We start from the raw sequence: 19,664 nt of genomic DNA on the forward strand, positions 1-19,664 counted from the left end.
AAATCAGTGACCTAAATAAACTCTGTACTTGGAGAGCATCGATGTTATGAGCTGCCTGTTGGTAATGGTAAGAAAACTTAAAATGCAAGTTGCTTTAAGATTTAGGATTTTAAAAAATCCTTTAATTTCTAGAGTTATAAAATCTTTTACTGTATTTCTGACTTAGCTGCAGTGAAAATGGCTACTACATTTTATGTCATACAAATACAACACATCTGAAAACTTTTTTCAAATTATACTTAGTTTGTCATATGCTTTGCAACTTCAGCAATTTGCATATTTTCCAGACTGTTATTGTATTATGATAAACAGGGATTATCATATATTTTCAGATAATGTTTTCTTAACAATTCAACTTCTATTTGTAACTCTTCCATTTATTTTAATTACTAGCACAGTGTGCAACATTTATTAATCAGCAGAGTCTTTTTAAGTTAAAATACTAAATTAGCTAACCCCATTAACACAGAATACTCCAAACAAGCAGTAATAGGAGAGGTAGTTACTGTGCAAATCGTATTATACATGCGGGTGCTCTAGGGCACAGTTAAGCATGATTACCCTCTTTTGATCCAGTATTCCTCTGCTTCTTCCAGCTAATTTCCACTGGAAATTTGCGAAGTAGCGCCTTCATTTTTCCATCTTAATTTTTCTAATGAAGTTCTGGTACTTTATAACACTGGGGATGCAGATAATAAGTCTGTGTATAATTAAGAAGTTCCGGAATTTGCTGCAGAAGAGATCTCTTTTACTTCCTACAAGAACTAGGCTGTGCTTTTATTTGCCACTTTACATTATCACAGACAGGGGTTAAATAAAAATGGCCAGAGGATTTTTAGATTTACTGATGTTACAATCAAAGTGATTGATACTTTTTCAATAAACCGTGTATTTAGTATATTACCAGAAACAATATTTGTACTAATGCACCCGAGTAGGTTTCTCATGGCAAAAATAGTGCACTAAAGATAAGGGGGCTAGATATGTTAAGTAAAATATTCCATCTTTATTCTTGTATCTAACACTTTGATTTTAATATACATGCATTATAAACTAAATAATGTCTGCCCTGCTGCAGTTGTTTTGCTATGGAAAACCATTATGCTTCCTTCTCAGTTCCCTAAGTGAAAAGATACACACTGTTGGATTTGATGAAAAAATTGCTTTAGGTTTAATCCAAATTTGAAAGCTTAAAATTAATGTCATTTTTTATTAAAGAAAAAAAAGATAAAATATTCACAGATTCCTGATAGAGAAGCATGGCTTGTTTGGAGCTAATTGTTCATGGAGTTCTTCAAAGTGAGATAAAATTGTCTTATTTGAATTAAATCAATTGAATTGCTATTGCATAAAAATACTTTAGATAAAAATTTAACAATGTCATAGAGTTAATATTTTGCTGGCATCTTTTCTACTAAATAACAAAGATGTAAGGTACATACAAATAGGAAAATTTGAAAAAACACATAAGCAGTACTTGGGGTTTTATATTTCTTACTGTGTCCTTGCAGTGCCGCATGCATGGAAGTCCAGCAGTATATCTGGCAGTTCTTTCTCAGAAGCCTGGGTATGTTTTGAAGCATTTCTGGGATCAGGATTACCTGCTCCCTCTGGTAGACTGCTGGGATTTTGCCTCTTGGGCAGGTTCAGAGAACACACTGAAGGACCACTCTGTTTTTTTGTTGTCATTTAAACGTCAAGAAAAGGTCACTGCCTCTGTCCTGTGTCCTGTTGGTAGGTACCATATAACATTGGGACACTGCTGCCCAGCAGTCAGTGATGGACCTGGGAAATTCTACTTCCTGCTTGTGCTGCTGTGCTCCTCTCACACTGCCACAGACACTAGAAACCAGCTCCTGCTGCTGTTTCTGTCATCTCTGCCAATCCAATTGGAAAACCTTCAGCATGTAAAAGCCTCTTCCATCTCCTGTCAAAATAGTGAGAGAGATTGCAATAAAAGAGACAGAATAGAGGGAAGAAATAGTAGGTGAGGAATGCAGGAACAAAAGTCATGGAGGGGGAGTGTAAACATGTGAGGGGAAAAAGGATTGGAAAGATGAAATTAATAGTTGAGGGAAGGTATAAGACAGGATGAGAGGAGAGATAAAGCAATTTTTGTTTTTGCTAGCAACAAATATCTAGTGCGTCTTTGAAATTTAAATACACACCACTAGCAGCTGTCAGGTCCTGGTCTGGCTACTAAGCAAAGGCTTCTAGGTCTTTTTATGCTAATTAGGTTCAGTATAGTGGGGTCCTGGCAGCAGTGCAGCTGGCCTTCATCATCGGTGACATAGCCACCCTTGGTCCTTCTCAGGTTATGTATGAGTGAGTAATACAGCCATTTGTAGATTTCCATTTTTGGTTCCAACCCTTTCCCCATTTTGAATGTATTCTTTGGCATATCTCTCATTCAGGCTGACATGAAATGATTTTTCATTTTTCAATATATTTCTTTAGGGAAAGTTCACCTTCTGTTAAATCATCATCTTTTGGGAAGTCTCAGCTTATACTGACTTTCCTAGAGCACAGTAAAACATCAATACAGAATTTAATTCTTCTTTGATTGGTACCTCTGTCTCTGTCATGCTTATTGAAAGCCTTTAAGAATTTCTGAATTTACACTGAAATCACAGGGAAAAGCTGAAAATTAGATGTAGGGAAAATGAGTGAATGTTTTGAATTCTAAACCGTTGAAATCTAAACTTGTACAGTTGATAATGGTATCCTATCATTGTCTGAATTTAATTTTCTTCTTCCATCACTGTCTTCTGTCACTTTCAGAGCACATACTGTCAATAATTTTGGGAAAAGCTGTGTCAGGTGTATACAAAGAGCTATAGAACATAATACCATTACTGAAGTGTTCTGCAGTGCTATTACTTCTTACTATTATTGTTGGTTGGGGGGTATAATGGCTTTTGTATTGCTCCCATTAATTTGGTTACCCTACTTAACATGAAAAATTGTTGTAATTTTTTAATTACTTATTCACATAATGAAAATTCTCACTTACTTTAAACAGCCACTGAATTTACAAGCATATCATCCTTTCTTGTAGTTACAGCATCATCACTGTAAGGATCTGCCCCCTGACTCTGAGAGCAGAACTGTAAACAGAAGAAAAAGCTTCTACTTGATACCATTATACCCTATTATATTTTTGTTCTTTCATTTAAATTTAAGTATTTGTCATTGTCCAGTGTTCTTCCTCAAAACTTCATAGCTGATACAAGTTTTTTTACTCAGCCATACACATACATTCCAAGCTATATGGCACATATTCCAGCTAATGATCTTAGAGGAGATATACAGCAGAGTGCAGATCACTTTTGTGCTTAACTACATGTAGAACATACTGCTAGTTGTGTCTTGAAGTGTTAATGTTGGGTTGGCTTTTTTTTTTGGAATCATAGTAGAACCTACATGACTCTCAGTATTTTTTTGCCAAAAAGACAAAGATTAACTGATCCACAGTAAAATCAAAACCTCTGTCTAGAAAATTTTAAAGGGAAAACTTATAATAATTTACTTCTACTTCACTCAAGATTTTTTAATCATTCTATGTGTAAATTTTACAGATATGGTGTTCATATTAAATTATGAATGCTGTGGCTTAACTAAATTCTGTGCATATATGGACAAATCCCTAAACTTCAAGCCTTGTCTTCTCAGCTATCCAATCCCCTGAGAAAGCCAATTTTCTTTCATGTCTGAAGAAAAGAAAAATGTACTATTAAAATGCAATTCAGAAGTGATAAAATCTGCAAGTGGAGCAGCCGGCTCACAGCACCTTCGATGTATTCTCTGGGACACTGGGGCCACATTAATTTTTGTGTGTGTGTGATGTCCATCCCATGTGCAAATTAGCATTACAAGTACCCTAATCTGTCTTGTGTGAGGGTGTCCTTTCCCATGGGGATACACATGCTACTATAGCTTTTTATGATTTAAAACTCTGCTAACTCAGGGTTTTTCTTTCACTAACTTTACATGACATTTGTTTGTGGCACGTGATAGGAGAAGTTGATACAGCTGGAAAGATTCTAAAACAATTTCTTGTTGGAAAGAAGGTGGAAAGAAAGAAAAATAATTTAAGAAAACACTCAAACAGTTGCTCATAAATCAGTTAGTCAAAATAAATAATTTTCTGCATCTGTATCAGCTGAGAGACAAGGAAGGATATTTTAATCCTCATCTTTATCAAAATCTTGTTTGCCTAATTCTTATAGGGACTCTGATTCTGAAAAGCTTTCAGCTAGGGGAGGGTTCTAATTAACTGTATGGCAGTTTAAAGTGATGTTTTAGACTTCTGAAGCATGTATTTCTAATTCTACTGAGTAATATTTTTTCCTGCACTTCTAGAATAAAGAAGGCATGTTGATTTTTTTCAGAATAGCAGCAACGATAAGATTAATTCCCAATGTTTTACTTTATAGTAAAATGTACTTACTTGCTCTCATGACTCTCTTGGAAACTGAAATAGATGGAACTAAGGCACGTTTGTAGGGTGTCTTGCAGATCTTTTCTATATAAGATGTTTTTCACCTTCCTCCATACAGTGTGCTGTGGAACCTACCCAGAAAACCTGTGGCTGTCCATGACAGTTAGGGACATCCATCTGACAACCCCTTCCAGCAGGTAGCTGGAGCTTCACTGCTTGCTGGCACTATGTAAGCAGCAAGTCCATCATCATTATGACCAAAAATGAAAGAATCTGGCTCAAAAAGGTTGCTGATTAGGACATAATTATAACTTAAGAGTAAGGTACACAGTCTGTGAATTCTGTAGAAACAATTTCTCTGTTTTGTGGTTTAGCATTACACGCAAGTTTCTGCTCTTTTAAATGAGATTATGGTTTATTTAGCTTTGGTTGTCAGACATCAAAGGATGCCTGTCTCCATAGGTGGTCTCTATCCTTGTGCATGGGCAGTTCCTGCTCCTGACAGCTGGCACAGGCTGCACTGCCTGCCAAGACCTGAGTATCAACATGCACATCCCAGCAAAGAGAACCCTGATCATCCTGTACTTCCCACCAGTTGTTAGTGCAGATACAGACAAAGTAATAATCAACTAATGCAAGTGAACCAAGTTAGATCCTTGTGCACAAAGTCTTCATTTTATCCCGTTGAAACTTACTATCTCTTTGCTCCAAGTTTAATCTGAAAGAAGCTGCAGGAGAAATTGCAGTAATCCTCTCACAATACTGAGGGGGAACATTAAGAAGGTAGTGAGAAATAGCAGGAACATGTGTCCATGTCATCTCCTGCAGCATTGCTATCCATTATTTACATCAATCCTGTGGTGTCTAGAGAAGAGCATAACTGATTTTAAAATATTCTTGAATTTCAGATTTCTGCCGTTTTCATCGTACCATAAAAATGATGAAAAGTATGAGCCATTACTTCATAGGTCAGGCAAATATGGCCAAGAAGCTTATGGAACTAAACATTTCAGAGAAGTGTGTCCTAAGAAGTGGATAGCAGACAAGGTAAGTCACTGCAAAAATCAAGGATTTATTTACTTTTTTAGATTGCTATTTTATTAGAACTAAGTGAATTTCAGTATGATCCAGAGATCATGGAATCCAATGGGATTCTTTCTAGCATGTTATAAAATCGCATAGTTAGAGCTGTGATGAGATGTCAGATTTCCTTGACTCTCTGGTAAATCCAGTTTGAGGAAATTCAACACCTTAGGTCCTACAAGATCAGGATTTAAGACCCTGATTAGGTAAAGCTTCAGTTATATGCATTTTGCTAAGTTTCATTCTGTTTGTATTGCCTTTTCTGATTTAAGAGAGGTTGTATATTTACTCTTGCACATTAAGATAAACTTTCAAGAAATTATAGCAAAAACTGATAAAAGCAACACAATACTTTACTGCTTAAATTTTTTGGAAAAATCTTAAAACTAGTGAATAGCTGTTTTTTATTTTAAGATCACCTCATTAAATTGCCTGCTTTGTCAGGAGCATCTCATAAATTTCTGGTTTTGTAGTGTTGCCTGAGGTAATTTTTCTCAGTACATGAGTTTGTGTAGTGTTTTCATTACTTCTATTTGTATTAGCTATCTTAATCACATTAAAATTTCTGAGTACAGAAAAGATAATGGACTTTGGCTCTGTGCTGCACTCTCTATCAATATAGTTAGGGGACTGGAGCATTTTTTGTAGGAGGAGAGGATGAGACAGCTAGAGCAGTTCAGTCTGAAGACAAGAAGGCACAGGGGAGATATTACTAAGGTGCATAAACACCTGATAGAAGTGAAGGAAGAATAGGCAGCCAAACTTCTCTCAGATTCTATAGCGTGCAGTGACAGGACAAGAGTCAATGAACTCAAGGGAAGCTCATGGAACTCCATCTGAACACAAGAAAACACTTTTGTTTTCCTTCTTTTTCTGTGAGGGTGACAGAGGACAGGCACGGGTTGCTCAAAGAGGTTGTAGAATCTCTGTCCTTGGATATACCCATGGTCTAGGCAACCTGCTCTAGCTGAGCACAGGGGTTGTAGGGGTGATCTCAGGAGATCTCTTCCTACCTAAACAATTCTGGGATTTTGTAAGATATGATAAATTACTTCCCTGAAATCAGGTTAACCTTTGTAAATATACAGCAAGTTCCAAGGCACCTTAGTTTGAGAAGGAGCATTTTTAAAAGATATTTTCCTCAAAACTTCAAGCTTTAAAAATGAGCTCAGAGTAAAACTTTGGTATTTCAACGTGCATTAATTATATCTCCTTACAAATAAAACCTTAACAATCAAACAAAAAGGTCTGAATTTGTCTTTCAAAAGCAATGAGTAGAAGATATGACTGGCTGAAGTCCCACAGCATAAGTATGATATACAGAAAGGACCTAAATGTCTTATTTCTGGTACTTATCTTGTCCTGTAAAGACTTGGTTTTCCAGTTCTTAGCAGTTCTTGCTCAGGCTCAGATGATGATATCAAAAATCTAAGGATATTTATACTGTATATCATATCACACATATATAAACTATGGGTTTAGCTGAAAAAAACTCACTTTACTTGTGATCTTGGATAGTTATCAGCCTAAATCTCTGGAGGTGAATAGCTGTATACATTAACCCAACATGACACAGAGCCTTCCAACCCCAATTCTAAATCAATATGAAGCTTCCATTAGGAGCCGCTTACTCCAACAGAGAGATAAGAGGAGAAAAGGGCCATTTATGACATATCTACTGCTTTAATGGGTCATTATTATCAGGAAAAAAAACCAAAAAGAACCACAAAACCTTAAGCTCCTCACTGCAATTTAATGGAAAAAGGCCTGTAGGCAGGTGTGAGGTCATAATTTCATAACTGTTAAATTTGATAGAACTCTGTCACTTTCTCATTTCTAAGCTCTATGAAAACTTTGAATATAGCAGTGCTATGAACAAAATTATCCTGCTCTAATAAATCACAAGACTAAAGGGTGTGTAACAAAATATTAGAAAAAAAAAATCAGATTTTTTCTTAATAGTTTGTCTGCTGAACACAACCCTCCTTTGAGTCGCCCATGAGGTTGTATCTCTGTGGATGCAACTTCTATTACAACATGAATGGCTGATAACACTGCCATGATCTCAACTGAGTTTCTGACAGTCTTATGCTAAACAAATTCAGTGTACTGTTGCTGGTAAGACTGTGTAAGTCCTTTCAAGGAGTCAGGTCAGTGGTCAGTGGATCAGTGACCCCTCTGAGCTGCTGAGGTATTATTTGATGCTAGCTGATACTAGCTGGCTTTTTTTCATATTATGTATAAAAAAGTTTCCTTGTGTGTGTGTGCACGAGTATGTCCTAGTTGTATTTTCCTGAGGTTTTCATATGTTTATTACTATGCAATTTAATTCAAGTCACAAAAAGATTAGTATGTAAATTATATAATTACTTTAGAAGCAAAATGAACAACAATGAAAAATATTACCTTGTTACATTTCTTCTGGAAAATGAAAGGGTATTAGCATAGACTTCCTCTAAACATAATAATTACCATATCTATGTGAGGAAAAGTTAATAGTTCGTTTTTCATCTAGTTATAATCTGAAAATTTTTATCTCACTCTGTTTACATTTCAAAGAAGTTTGAGTTAAGGGAAAAAGTGTTCTGTTCTAATTCTTCATTATAAACAAACAAGGAAGGGAAATACTATACCTTTAGTGAAACTGAACCTAGTCAGTTTGCTCAGTAATTCAGTATAAAACATAAAAATGCTTACACATTTTACATTATATATCTGAATACATTGGAATGCGTTTGATAGAATTTATGTGAGAAGTTTCAATATAAAAAATTTACTAGTCACTAGGAATTTAATATACAATGATAGGTTCCAATGTAGATGGACAGTCAAGGGATCAAATACACTAACTATAGCCTTTCAGCTGTCAAAACACTCACATATGTTCATATTTGCTGAGGCAGAAATGATAGCTTACAGTCTTTAATCTGTATTGGAATTAGTTTGCATATGCATTTTAGAAAACTGACTTTAATGACAGCATTTAATGTTTTCTTATTCGTAAAATTCAGGAAGTGATAGTTCAAGATGTTCCATTCTGATAGAATCTTCCCTCTGATGCCTTATTATAGGTGAATTACTGTACAACTGAACCACGGTTTCATTATTTGCACAGGCATTTTGGCCCTAAACAGGATTTTATTATCTACAACGCATAAAAATACCCAGGACTGCAAAGAATCAATTTAGAGAACCTAAGCATATTGCACAGAACATAAAGTTGACCTTTACCGTCTACAGCTTTTGGAATGGAGTGGGATGTGGAACACATCGTAGGTTTAATGTGGCACAACGCTGTCTGCAGAAACTTGGGTGGGACTGTGACTGCCTGCCCATTGCACCCGATGATTGAATCTGCTGTCACCAGCATCCTGATAATAATGAACATTCAGCTTAACGACCGTGATTATGATTATCATAATTGATGTGCAAGTGCAGTGTGTGGGGATCATTACAGCTGAACTGTACAGCAGAGAAACATGCCTTAGTTATAGATAATTTTACTTTTATGCATTGATTGAGATAAAATATGCCTTTCAAGTTCAACGGGCCAGCTTGATATAATTTTAGTAAGATTTCTACATGTATGAATTGATGTTCATGAGCTTCCTGCAAAACAGTCATTCTAGCTGTTTGTTTTGAGTTGTTTCATTCCATTAATAATGGGAAATAATTAAATAATTAGATGTTGTCTAGTGGAAATCACTTATAGAGTACTGCCAGTGTTAATCAAATATCAACATCAAATAATTATGATTATCATGGCCTTGCCTGGGCTAAGAAAAATAGCCCTTCTGATTCACCACCAACACAATTCTACTTTTGGTGGAGCAGTAGAAATAGGGCTGTGGTCAACCCTGCTGGCATTTTCACACTGTACTGTGTAGCCATTAGAGCAGGCAATAGTTGTTCCATCTATAGATTATATCACTTCCATCTTTGTCACCAGAGGCAGAGAGTTAAAGGCTCAGATTTAGCCAGTGTAGATAAAGGCACAATTAACAGCTTCAGTCGATTTTGTTGAGCAGTGATTGCCTTCAACTGCGATTGCACGAAGTTGCAGAAGTAGTTAATTAAATCATGACACATATAACAGATAAACACAAATAGGAGTGTATATTTCAAGCCAGAGTTTATATAAAGAATGTTACATTATAAGTATAATGAAAAATATATAGTTTCATTGCTTTACACCAGGCATAAATTTGGCTCTTTGTCCAAGAACTGACAGATTTTCAATCTGGGTTAATAGAGAAAACAGATGATGGAAAAAATTCTTGTGGAGAGGGAAAGTGATTTTTTCTGTTTGAAAATTAGTTTTATCTCTTGTAGGGCCACCACATACAACAGTCATGGCTAGTGGATGATGTCATTATGAGGCAGAATTTTTGATACACTATTTGTGCTTTCCCATCCCTGACTATACGACTATACTGAAATTTACTTAAATTCCACCCCAACTCCATTTTTGTAACGTTCTAGTGATTTGACTTTAGAATAGGTATAATCTGTGTGAAGCTTTAATTTTTTTCTTGCTCAGACTGTGACTTCATTTTTGTTAAACAATTTGATTGTTTTCATTTTAATTAGGAAAAAAGATTATCCAAGAACATTTTTTAGTACAGTGTAATACTGGCTAATGAACGTGCATCTGAACTGTCAGCTTTATTACCTTTTAAAACTTTAAAGGCCATATTTACCAGTGTGCTTTGTGACAGAAGTTACTAATGTGCATGAGAAGAGCTAGCACATATTTTGAATATCAGATTCCTAGTTCCCCAATCCAAAGTCAGTGTGTTCTCGCAGGCAATGCAGAGCTTACACAATGTGGCAGCCAGAAGGGAATTATTAGACGAGCTGTAAGGGTTTGCTTGTTCCAGCACCGGTTTCCTCATGAGCCATGTCAGGGATAATAAGGGTTGTTGCCAAAGTGGGATGCAGTCCAGCGATCCCCGGCCAATGACGTGGCTCCCGTATGGTTATTACTGCTGGCATGACTTGATGTATCTACTCAGATGCTTCAAATGGACCCTTAGTTTGAGTTATCAACTATCTACTTCCAACAAAGCACTGCTTTCTCTCACTTTTTTTGCTATCCTGAGTCCTGCATCAAACCAAATCATTTAAATCCAAGGATCTGCTCCTACAACAATACATCCTGTACTATTCACAAAAACTCTGTTTTTTGTACCCTGCAACACATATTTTCTGCTCTCAGAAGAACCAGTTGGAATCAGAATGCTGCTGCATCTTCACATGAAAATCAACCAGAGTGATTCCCTGCCTCCACACAGGGTGATTCCCACAGCAGCATTACTCTTCAGAGCTATGAGCTCCTTGAAGCTCAGGTGTTTGGCTACCTGGTTAGACAGTACAGAAAAAGAGCAATGTTGCCCAATTTAATATCACAGAACAACTTAATAAGCAGGTGGTCTCTGAAACTGGGTAACAAAAAGTATCTTTAAGTCACTTTTGCAACTTCTACTTCTGATCTCTTTCTCTATTTTTCAGTAAATGTCATAATGTACTGTAGCGAAGGAAAGGTATTAAGGAAAGCAGGAGTGTGCCATGTCCAAAAAATGGGAACACCAAACATTACCTCTCATTCACAGGACTAGAATGAAATATCTCTTATTATAAGATGCACCCATTCAGTCTTCCAGGAAAGCAAATGACAATTCCAACTATTGACAATTTTTAATGATCTTTCCGGGTTCTTTATGACTGTGTCTTAATTACAACAATACACTTTGTTATGAAGATCGCTTTCAGTGCTCCCACTGGAAAGGTTCTTGAGCTGTATATTGTTTCCTTTGAGAAATCCTTAAGATCACCACTGTTGAGTTGCCTTGGAAAAATGCTATGCTTGATATACGATTATTGAGGATTATTAAACATAAGTGAGATTTCAAATTATTTTCTTAGTTGTAGAAAGAGGGTAAACACCATGAAGCAAATTAAAAAACATGCAAAATGTATCCTTGGCTACTGTTTATCTAAGTGGAGAAAAGAATCTGTGGATAACTGGAAGGCTGAAAAAACTTTCTAGTGGAGGTTAGTGATGAGTTACAGGGTCTGATTTTGAAGGAATGCTACAAAGTAATGTCTGAGAAGAGTCAAACTATTCAATTATTTGCATAAGAAGAGATACTGTCACCACTACTCAAATCAAATCCATTCTAGTGGTTATTTGTAAGGGTTTGTGGGCAACTAGTTGAATATTTTATAAAACCTGATTTTCAGGTCTGTAATTTCTCAGCGGGAAAATGCAGTCCCTTGATGATGATCCAAGGCTTTGAAGAATAAATTGATTCGAAAGAGAAAATTAGATGGCACTTATTATACTGTCTAACTAGCAATCCCGTGTCATTTGTCTGCTGGATGATAAATGTCTTGCTTTGCCTATCTTCCTCATTTAATAATGTAACTTGCATCTTAGTGGTATAGAAGAAAACCTTGCTTTTTTAGTAAGAGTTAACTTTAACCAGTATTTCTCTGAGGGAGATGTATATATGTTTAAGCTTTCTAAATAATGTCCATTGTACACATTGCTTAAACATTTTAAAGCATCTTATTTAATCAGAAACACTTTCAAAATAGAGTATCTTGCCCAATTTCTTCAGTACATGCTTAGAGTACATTACAGTAACTTGTGGCACAGTTTTAAATTGGAAAAAAAATCAGTTAATCTAGAAACAGTAGATACTGGAGTTACACCTAATTTATTTTGTTTATGTTTGTTTTAGGCATTGACTATTTTGATATGATTTTCTTTGTTGGAATTCAAAATCCATACACTAAACCAGGAAATCCCTGGCCTTGCCTAGTCAGTTTTGGATAGGCTATTCAGTATTCTTGGAATTAAGTAGAATTTTTTATATGTATGTCAAACATAATGTATTTCAACTCAATTCAATTTGCCACAATATTGAATTAAAAAGGCTATATTTCGAAGTCACTTGAAATTCTTTATGGAACTTATCTGCAAAAGCAAGCTACTTACTATTTGATAATACTCACCAAGACCTTGTTTGTGCTTGTTAAATAGAGTTGAAATTAAAGTAACCGAAAGCTTTTCACAATCCTCTGAGAATTACATGGGCCATACAACTGTTGAAACCTGCAGGTTTGAGAGCTGGTCCTGAGCCGTAGCATACTTGAGATATATCCATGGAGTTAGGCTAATTGGCATCACGTAAGGATCTGGCCCGTAATGAATATCAGCAATATGTAAATACATGCCATTCAGACAGAATGTTCTAGGAAAAATGGTGTTACCTATTTTCTCAGAAAAATAGACTTTTTTAATCTCGTCTTTAAATGTGCATTGCTGGTGAGTTTGCAAAATTGAGGTCTAAGATCAGAGACACATATTTTGATGACTTTCTTGCAGCAGATACACTTAGAACTACAGACTTGTATCTTGAAATGATGTCTGAGATAGAGATTTTGTTACACTGACTCATTATGATTGTATAGTTTTATAATTTAAATGCTAATAATACCTATAGGTGTTCTGGAAGAATTTTAAGATATTATGCCAGGTATGAGCCCAAGTTGAAAGAAAGGCTGTAAGTTTGGGGGGTTTTTTGTTTGTTTTGATGCTCTCTCCAGAGAGCAAATGTACATTATTCTCAGAGCTTCATTGCAGAAAAATTAATTTCAGAGAAACTTACATTCCTTGAATAGGAAAAACCTCAGTAAAAGCTTTGTGCAGTTATGTTGGAGTGAATGAGACATGGAAAGTAGTACAGACTGCTTATTGTCTTAATGGTTTGACATAAGTTTCTACTACTTCTTTCTTTAAAATTTATATTATGAATCAATTCTGAACTCATTTGACCCATTTTAAATCACGTTATGATATTCACTTTGGAATACAGTACACTGTTTATTCATTTAATGCAATGAAGAGCTGGTCTCAACATGCCCTTTACAAACTCAGGATAAAAGGATGTTCCACCATGATATACTATATTATTTCTTCTCTTACAGTTTTTGTTGATCTCAGCATAATACTTTAGAGAAACTGAAAGGCATATCTACATAAGGAGTGTTTTTATGAGTAGCTGTATTGCCATGTGTTAATGTTCTAGAATAAAAGGTATGGAATTAGTCAGGACTAACCTTTGCACTTCAAATTCAGACTTCACTTCCATATAAATAACTTTACAAGCTTTGATGAGTTAATGTATAGTGGTAACCACACCTCAGGTAGAGGGGATAGGGTATAAAGACTGAAGCACACAGTACCAGTTTCACAACTCTATTGGTTTTGTTTCTCATAACGAGACTATTTGAGAAGGAATTTACATTTTGACTGCAATAATAGGAACTAATAACATTCCCGGCTTGTAGCTTTGAGACATGTCAGGATTTCTCACCTGTAGTCATATGAAGGAATGGCAGCATATGTGGTAAGTGCTTATCATTGCCAACCAAACACCCTGCTCTTTTAAAGAATAACTTGTTAGGTATGAGAGTCTCAAACGCAGGGGGGGAAAAAGGAAAAAGAGAAACAATAAAACATTGCACATTAACAGACTTTGTACACTAATGCAAAGCTGCTTGATTGAGCAGTGTAGTGTCAACCATGTCTTTCTTCTAATGCTAAAAGTAATGCACATAGACAGAGTGACAATCAGAGTACAGCCTCCCATCAGCTGTAATTAATCTTTTAGTTAACAGAGACTAGAAAAGCTTCTCATCAGCCTCTTCTGAAGTCTGAGGCACCCTGTTTTTTGATGTTTGCATTCTGAGTAAAATTGTCCCCACCAGTTCTAACAAATTGAAACACCAGGCTAATTATGGCAGCTAATGAAGTGTGTGGAATGGTCACAGCTTGTCGTGAAACTGTTCCTTCAGCTCAGATTAGAGTTTCATCAATCACTTTTTTAAACTGATCCAGAATTGCTTCTGCCCAGTGCTTGGCATTTTTAATGCTGTTTCTGTAATTGGTTTTTTCCCCAAAGCTTAGGCTATTTTTTGAAATATTACATTCTCAGGACAGGACTTACAAACTCCAGTTTATAAAAAAACATTTCATTATTGCCTCTATCAGCTGATCAAGTGCTAGAAAGCTAATAAAAGAAGCAGAAATATAAAATTTGATATATTGTTTTTAATCCAGCTAAAGGTAGCAATAAAGCATATACACATATATGTATAGTAATCATTATTACTGTGGGCTGGATGTACACTGCAATCTCATGAGACATGGTTTGTGGGCTGGATGGTTTAAATCCCACTGAAAGACCTAAATGAAATGAATGACTTCGTCTTAGTTTATTTCCTAGTGGATTGTGGTCTTCCATATATCACTCAAAGAGTTTGACATGATTTGTAGTTTTTGCAGATGCCCAAGCCTTTGGCAAAAGGAAGACCAAAATGTGTTGCTATTTAAAGAATTTCCACACTTCAGTTCAAATCTGAAGTCCTCAGAGAAGTATGGGAAACTTTACAGTATAACTTGTATTGCTACTACACTGTCAATGAATAAATTAGCATATAAAACATTGTAAAAATTCCCAGTTCCTCTTCATTTATAAGATATAATCATACTCAGCTATACATTGAAAGTTCTGTATAGACATTAAAGGTGTAGATGTTAAAGTCTCAGGCTAAATTCTTTCCTCAATGTGGCCAACAGAGTGTTGAATTTAGTTCAGAAGTTGTCCAACTGAAAAATGAAATAAACTTTTGCTTATGGACTACCATAGAATATTGCAGCACAAGTTGTTGCATTTAGTATATACATAACATGTATTCATATCAGAACCAATGCAGCATGGTTTTAGTTTTTGAATTAGTCAGCAATCTATTTTTAAAATTTGTGCTAGTACATGTAATCCATATAATTTTTCTGAACAGTGTTGAATCTGAAACAATGTTTGGCTATAAATACCAGCTGTTCTTTTCCCCAAAGCTTCTAATCAGCAGGTTTGTCAGAACTGACTTTGTGCCAATGCCAAAACAAATCTGTGGCACCTGAGTGAGTAATCACTGTAGCTGAAGCTATTCCTGAACTGTATCGAAGAACTGGCAGATTTACACAGAAGAAAAAGTGCCATTGAAAACATGACATATAAAGAAGATATGTTATCACGTATGCATAAAGACAGAAAAAATAGCAATAGGTATTAGTCTAAAAGCTTTTGTTCCTTTTTTATTGATAATTGAGAACACTTGTAAACACTGAATGGGAGATGAGTAGTTTCTCTAGTGTTAGCCCCATCTGCAAAGTAAGCTGCCTGCAAAATTAGAAAATATTCCTGTTTGATCATTTTTGTCTCTTCTGAAGGTAGCATATATTTCTGGCAGAGGAAAGCTGGTTTTCTCTTTAGCTTTCATCAGTGCCAGGGCACATTGCTGACTCATGTTTAGCCAGCTGCCCACAAGGACCACCAGGTCCTCCTCTGCAGAGCTGCTGCCCAGCCCGTCAGTCTCCAGCCTGCTTTGCTTCTGGGGCGAATCTTTGCCATTCCTCCAGCCTGTCTGCATCACTCTGAATGATAGCCCCTGAGTGTCTCCATGGTACCCATTACTTTGGTGTTCTCCAGGAACCTGAGCAGAGTGCCTTCCATCTCCACCTCCAGGTCTCTAAGGAAGATATTAAGATAGGCCCCAAGACAGCCCGTGAGGAAATATGTTGGTACCCAGGTTCCAGTTAGACGAGAAGCCATTCATTGCTACCTTTTGAACCTGAGACTCCAGGCAGCTATTACATCTATTAGTCTGCACATCTAGACTATAATTTACCAACTTGGTTGAAAGGATTCTCTGGGAGATTGTGTTGAAAGCCTTGTTAAAGCTCAGCCAGACAGCAGCATCCACAGTTCTCCTTTGATCTATGTATCTAGTCATTTCATCACAAAAAGCAACCAGGTTAGAAAGTGTCATCCAGAACCATGTGAAGCCAGATGATATCTAACTGGAGTACTGGTTTTGCTGCATATCAGAAGCCAAATAAGATAAAAAATATTTTCACTTGAGGATTTAAACTCCGATTTTTTCCTCCTTGACTCCTGGTGGCAAGATTTTGGCAACTTAGAGAGACTTGCAACTTGATCTTGGCAGGTTAAACATTTTCTGGCTTTAGTCTTGCAGGTTAAAAGTGGTTCTGAGCTTGTCTTGGCAGTGAGCACTTGGCACTGGCTTATTTTCAGCTGGAAAGAGAATGTGGTAGTTGAACAGATTAGACAATGAAGGGGCAGCTTACAAATGGCATAAGTCAGGATGTTTATCCCTAAGTGCAGTAGTTTCTCATGCAAGTCCTGTTGCTAGCAGAGTGTGTGTGATGGGCGGGACAAGAAGTTGGTTTAAAAATACAAGCACTGTGGTAAAAATATGTCCTTTATTTTTTTCATCAGATGCTTTTTAAGTCTGTGTTTTTCTGTACACAGGAATGCAGTGTTAGGCATAGTTCCACCTCAGATTTAATAACTTCTTTAAAGGGTTGTATATTTCTCATTAGAGTGTTTTCATTCTTGACAATGTTATTTATACATCTTAAATAGATTAAGATGAACTCCTACTCCCCTCTTCAAAAATATTTGGTTAAAATACACTCTAAGAGGTAGGCATTTGCATGACAATAGCAAATAAACATCTCTTGGGATTCTGAATACTTACTGAACTATTTCAACTGCACATTTGTTTTTTAGCCCAGATTCAGTAAAGTTCAAGGGTATCCAAGTATGAAATAGCTTGCGGAGAAATTCACATTGGTTTCTTAATTTAATTTACTTGTAAAAAAAAGGCTACATAGTTGAAAAAATAGAGTATTATCTTTGGCAATTTTGGTTCATATACAGACATTCAGAATAGAATTTGGGTGATGTTTCATAACATTGCCTAAAGTATGGTACAGCATGCACTGTAACTTTGTGTGGCAAACTATACTTGTAATATTGATACCAACTCTGAACAGGTCTAAAAGTACCTGAAAAGTGTCTACATCAGGGTGACTTATTCTTCTTCAGTAGATGAGCTTTACACACATAAAGAAATTAATTAACTGAACAGTTATTTATAAGGGAGAATGTATTTCTTCCTAAAGCATTGCAAAGCTAGTCCATATTTGAGAGGAAGGACCAGACAGTGCCTGGCTTGCAGATCATTAATAAATGGAATAAATGAATGTAGAGGTTACAACTGGGAATTCCACCCTTCCTTCCCCTTGGGCAACAACAATGACTGCAGGGTACTAAGTAAATGTAACAAATGCAAATTTGGACCACAAATGTTCATTGCTGGTTATATTACACATGACAAAAAGGATAGCCTAGTTTCAGATCCCAGGTTAATTTTACAGAGGCAACACTTACAGGAAAAAGTAATTTACTGGACCAAATCCTTGCCCTTTTTTTTCCCTTTGTCCTTCCTTGCACAAAACTTCCATCAAAGCCCAGAGATAATTTGCCTTTGCTTGTGAGAAAGGACAGTAAGGGTTGACACATTTGTAATCCTTAATGAACACAGCAATCATAGAATATCTTACTAGTTTAGGAATAGTTGTGCTTTCCTTGTACAATGGCTCAAACTATTGCATTCTGAAGAGCAACATTATTTTCTGTCATGTCATAGCTTCATTTGTGCAGCTATGAAACGGGATACACTTTTGTTCCTTTGTCCAAACTGCTACTAACCATGCAGGAGCTAAAATAGGCTCTTTTCAAGCCTAGAACACATCCTCTCCTACCTTGCACAGGTGATGACAAGCGGTTTTAGAACTTGATTTTTGTCAGTTGTCTCCAACTATCTCCAAAACACAAATTAGCACAATTTAGCTGCTGAGCTATGAAAGGAAACTTCAGTGAGCACAGATTAGTAGCAGAACACTTCTCCAAATACTACAGAAAGGGAGGAATGGAGTTATAATTTCCATGTTAGGCTGTCCCAGGGGAGCACACATCGCTGTGCTGCTCATACTTGACACATCACACAGAAAATATCTAAAACTATGTGATTATCAAGTCAGTGCTTTTTCAAACTCATAAGCCATCATTAGAAATCTTTCGTAACTTCTAGCAAGCTCTGTTTGAGTTTGGTTTCCTCATTTTTAATTCATAAAAGATAAAACATGTAAGAGTCAGTGATAGTTATAAATATCCATGAAAAATTAAGTGTAAAAATAATGAAATGTTTGTTACATAAATTAAGTAACAATTAATGTTTTCTCTTTCTGTTTGGAAGATAGGATATTAAAATAGTGTTGTTAAATTTCCTACTGTGAACATAATTTCCTGATTCTTTTCTACAACACATTATCATAATGTCAATAAAAGACTAAAACTAACAAATAGAAAGAAACTTGCCTGATGTATGCGTAACACAGAAGGTTATAAAGTTGTCTTTTATGATGGCTGTACAATATAATTTTATTTTAAGATCTAATAGCAAGTTGATTCAAAGGTAAGACTTACAAAGTCATTAAAGCAAGTAGAAAATTGCCTTCTACCATAGTCACCCAGTCTTTTTAAATCAAAGAGTTTTATTGTTGGTGGTGATGTTTGCATTTGCAGGAGGTAATTGGGGAATGAGTTAGACATCACACTCAGAGTCCTCAAGCTTGTCAACAAGAACCATAAAATTCACTTGAAAAAAAGAAAAGTCAGTTTAGAAGGCAAATTGCAGAGAATAGAGGGAAACAGAATCATAATGTTTTGACCTCTGCTGTGTCTATCCACAATATGGAGAAGCTACTAAAATATCCTGTGCTTCCATGAAAACTTTATTGCTCCTACCAGAAAGAACAAAATGTAGAGGTTTTCAAATGGGTAGCAGTAGTAGACAGTTGAAGGAGGAGGTACATGTTGGTTCCTTCTCCTCCTCTGCATTGTGCTGGTCAGCTGAATAGAGAAAGGTGCAATTCTACCCCCTTCATCACAGCAGTGGTCCCTTGTCAGCTGTGGGGCAGGGAACTCTGATTAGGCATGCTTTTCCCTGGAAGTCAATACCTCTGTGCTGACACAATGAGATCCAGTCCCTGAGGCATGATCCAGGCTTTTGTTATTATCTCTTATGGGCTGGTTGACCCAATTGGTTTACACATTAGCTTTTCAATTTTATAGCCTTAAGTCATGGAAGACCTCTTCCTAGGTTTTGGTTTTTTTCTCCACAGCAGAAAGTAAAATTGGCA

The 19,664-nt window shown here is 36.2% G+C and overlaps 1 protein-coding gene across 1 annotated transcript in view; it reads left to right on the forward strand.

Moving 5' to 3' along the window:
• SPATA17 (spermatogenesis associated 17) overlaps positions 1-19,664 on the forward strand; it is an 88,161-nt gene that overhangs the window by 60,388 nt on the left and 8,109 nt on the right. The window contains exon 9 of the mRNA XM_032103010.1: positions 5,350-5,488. Within this exon, the coding sequence (XP_031958901.1) occupies positions 5,350-5,488 (139 nt within the window). The remainder of the gene's footprint in view (positions 1-5,349; positions 5,489-19,664) is intronic.

This window comes from Corvus moneduloides, chromosome 3 (assembly GCF_009650955.1).
Source record: "Corvus moneduloides isolate bCorMon1 chromosome 3, bCorMon1.pri, whole genome shotgun sequence".
Lineage (NCBI taxonomy): Eukaryota > Metazoa > Chordata > Aves > Passeriformes > Corvidae > Corvus > Corvus moneduloides.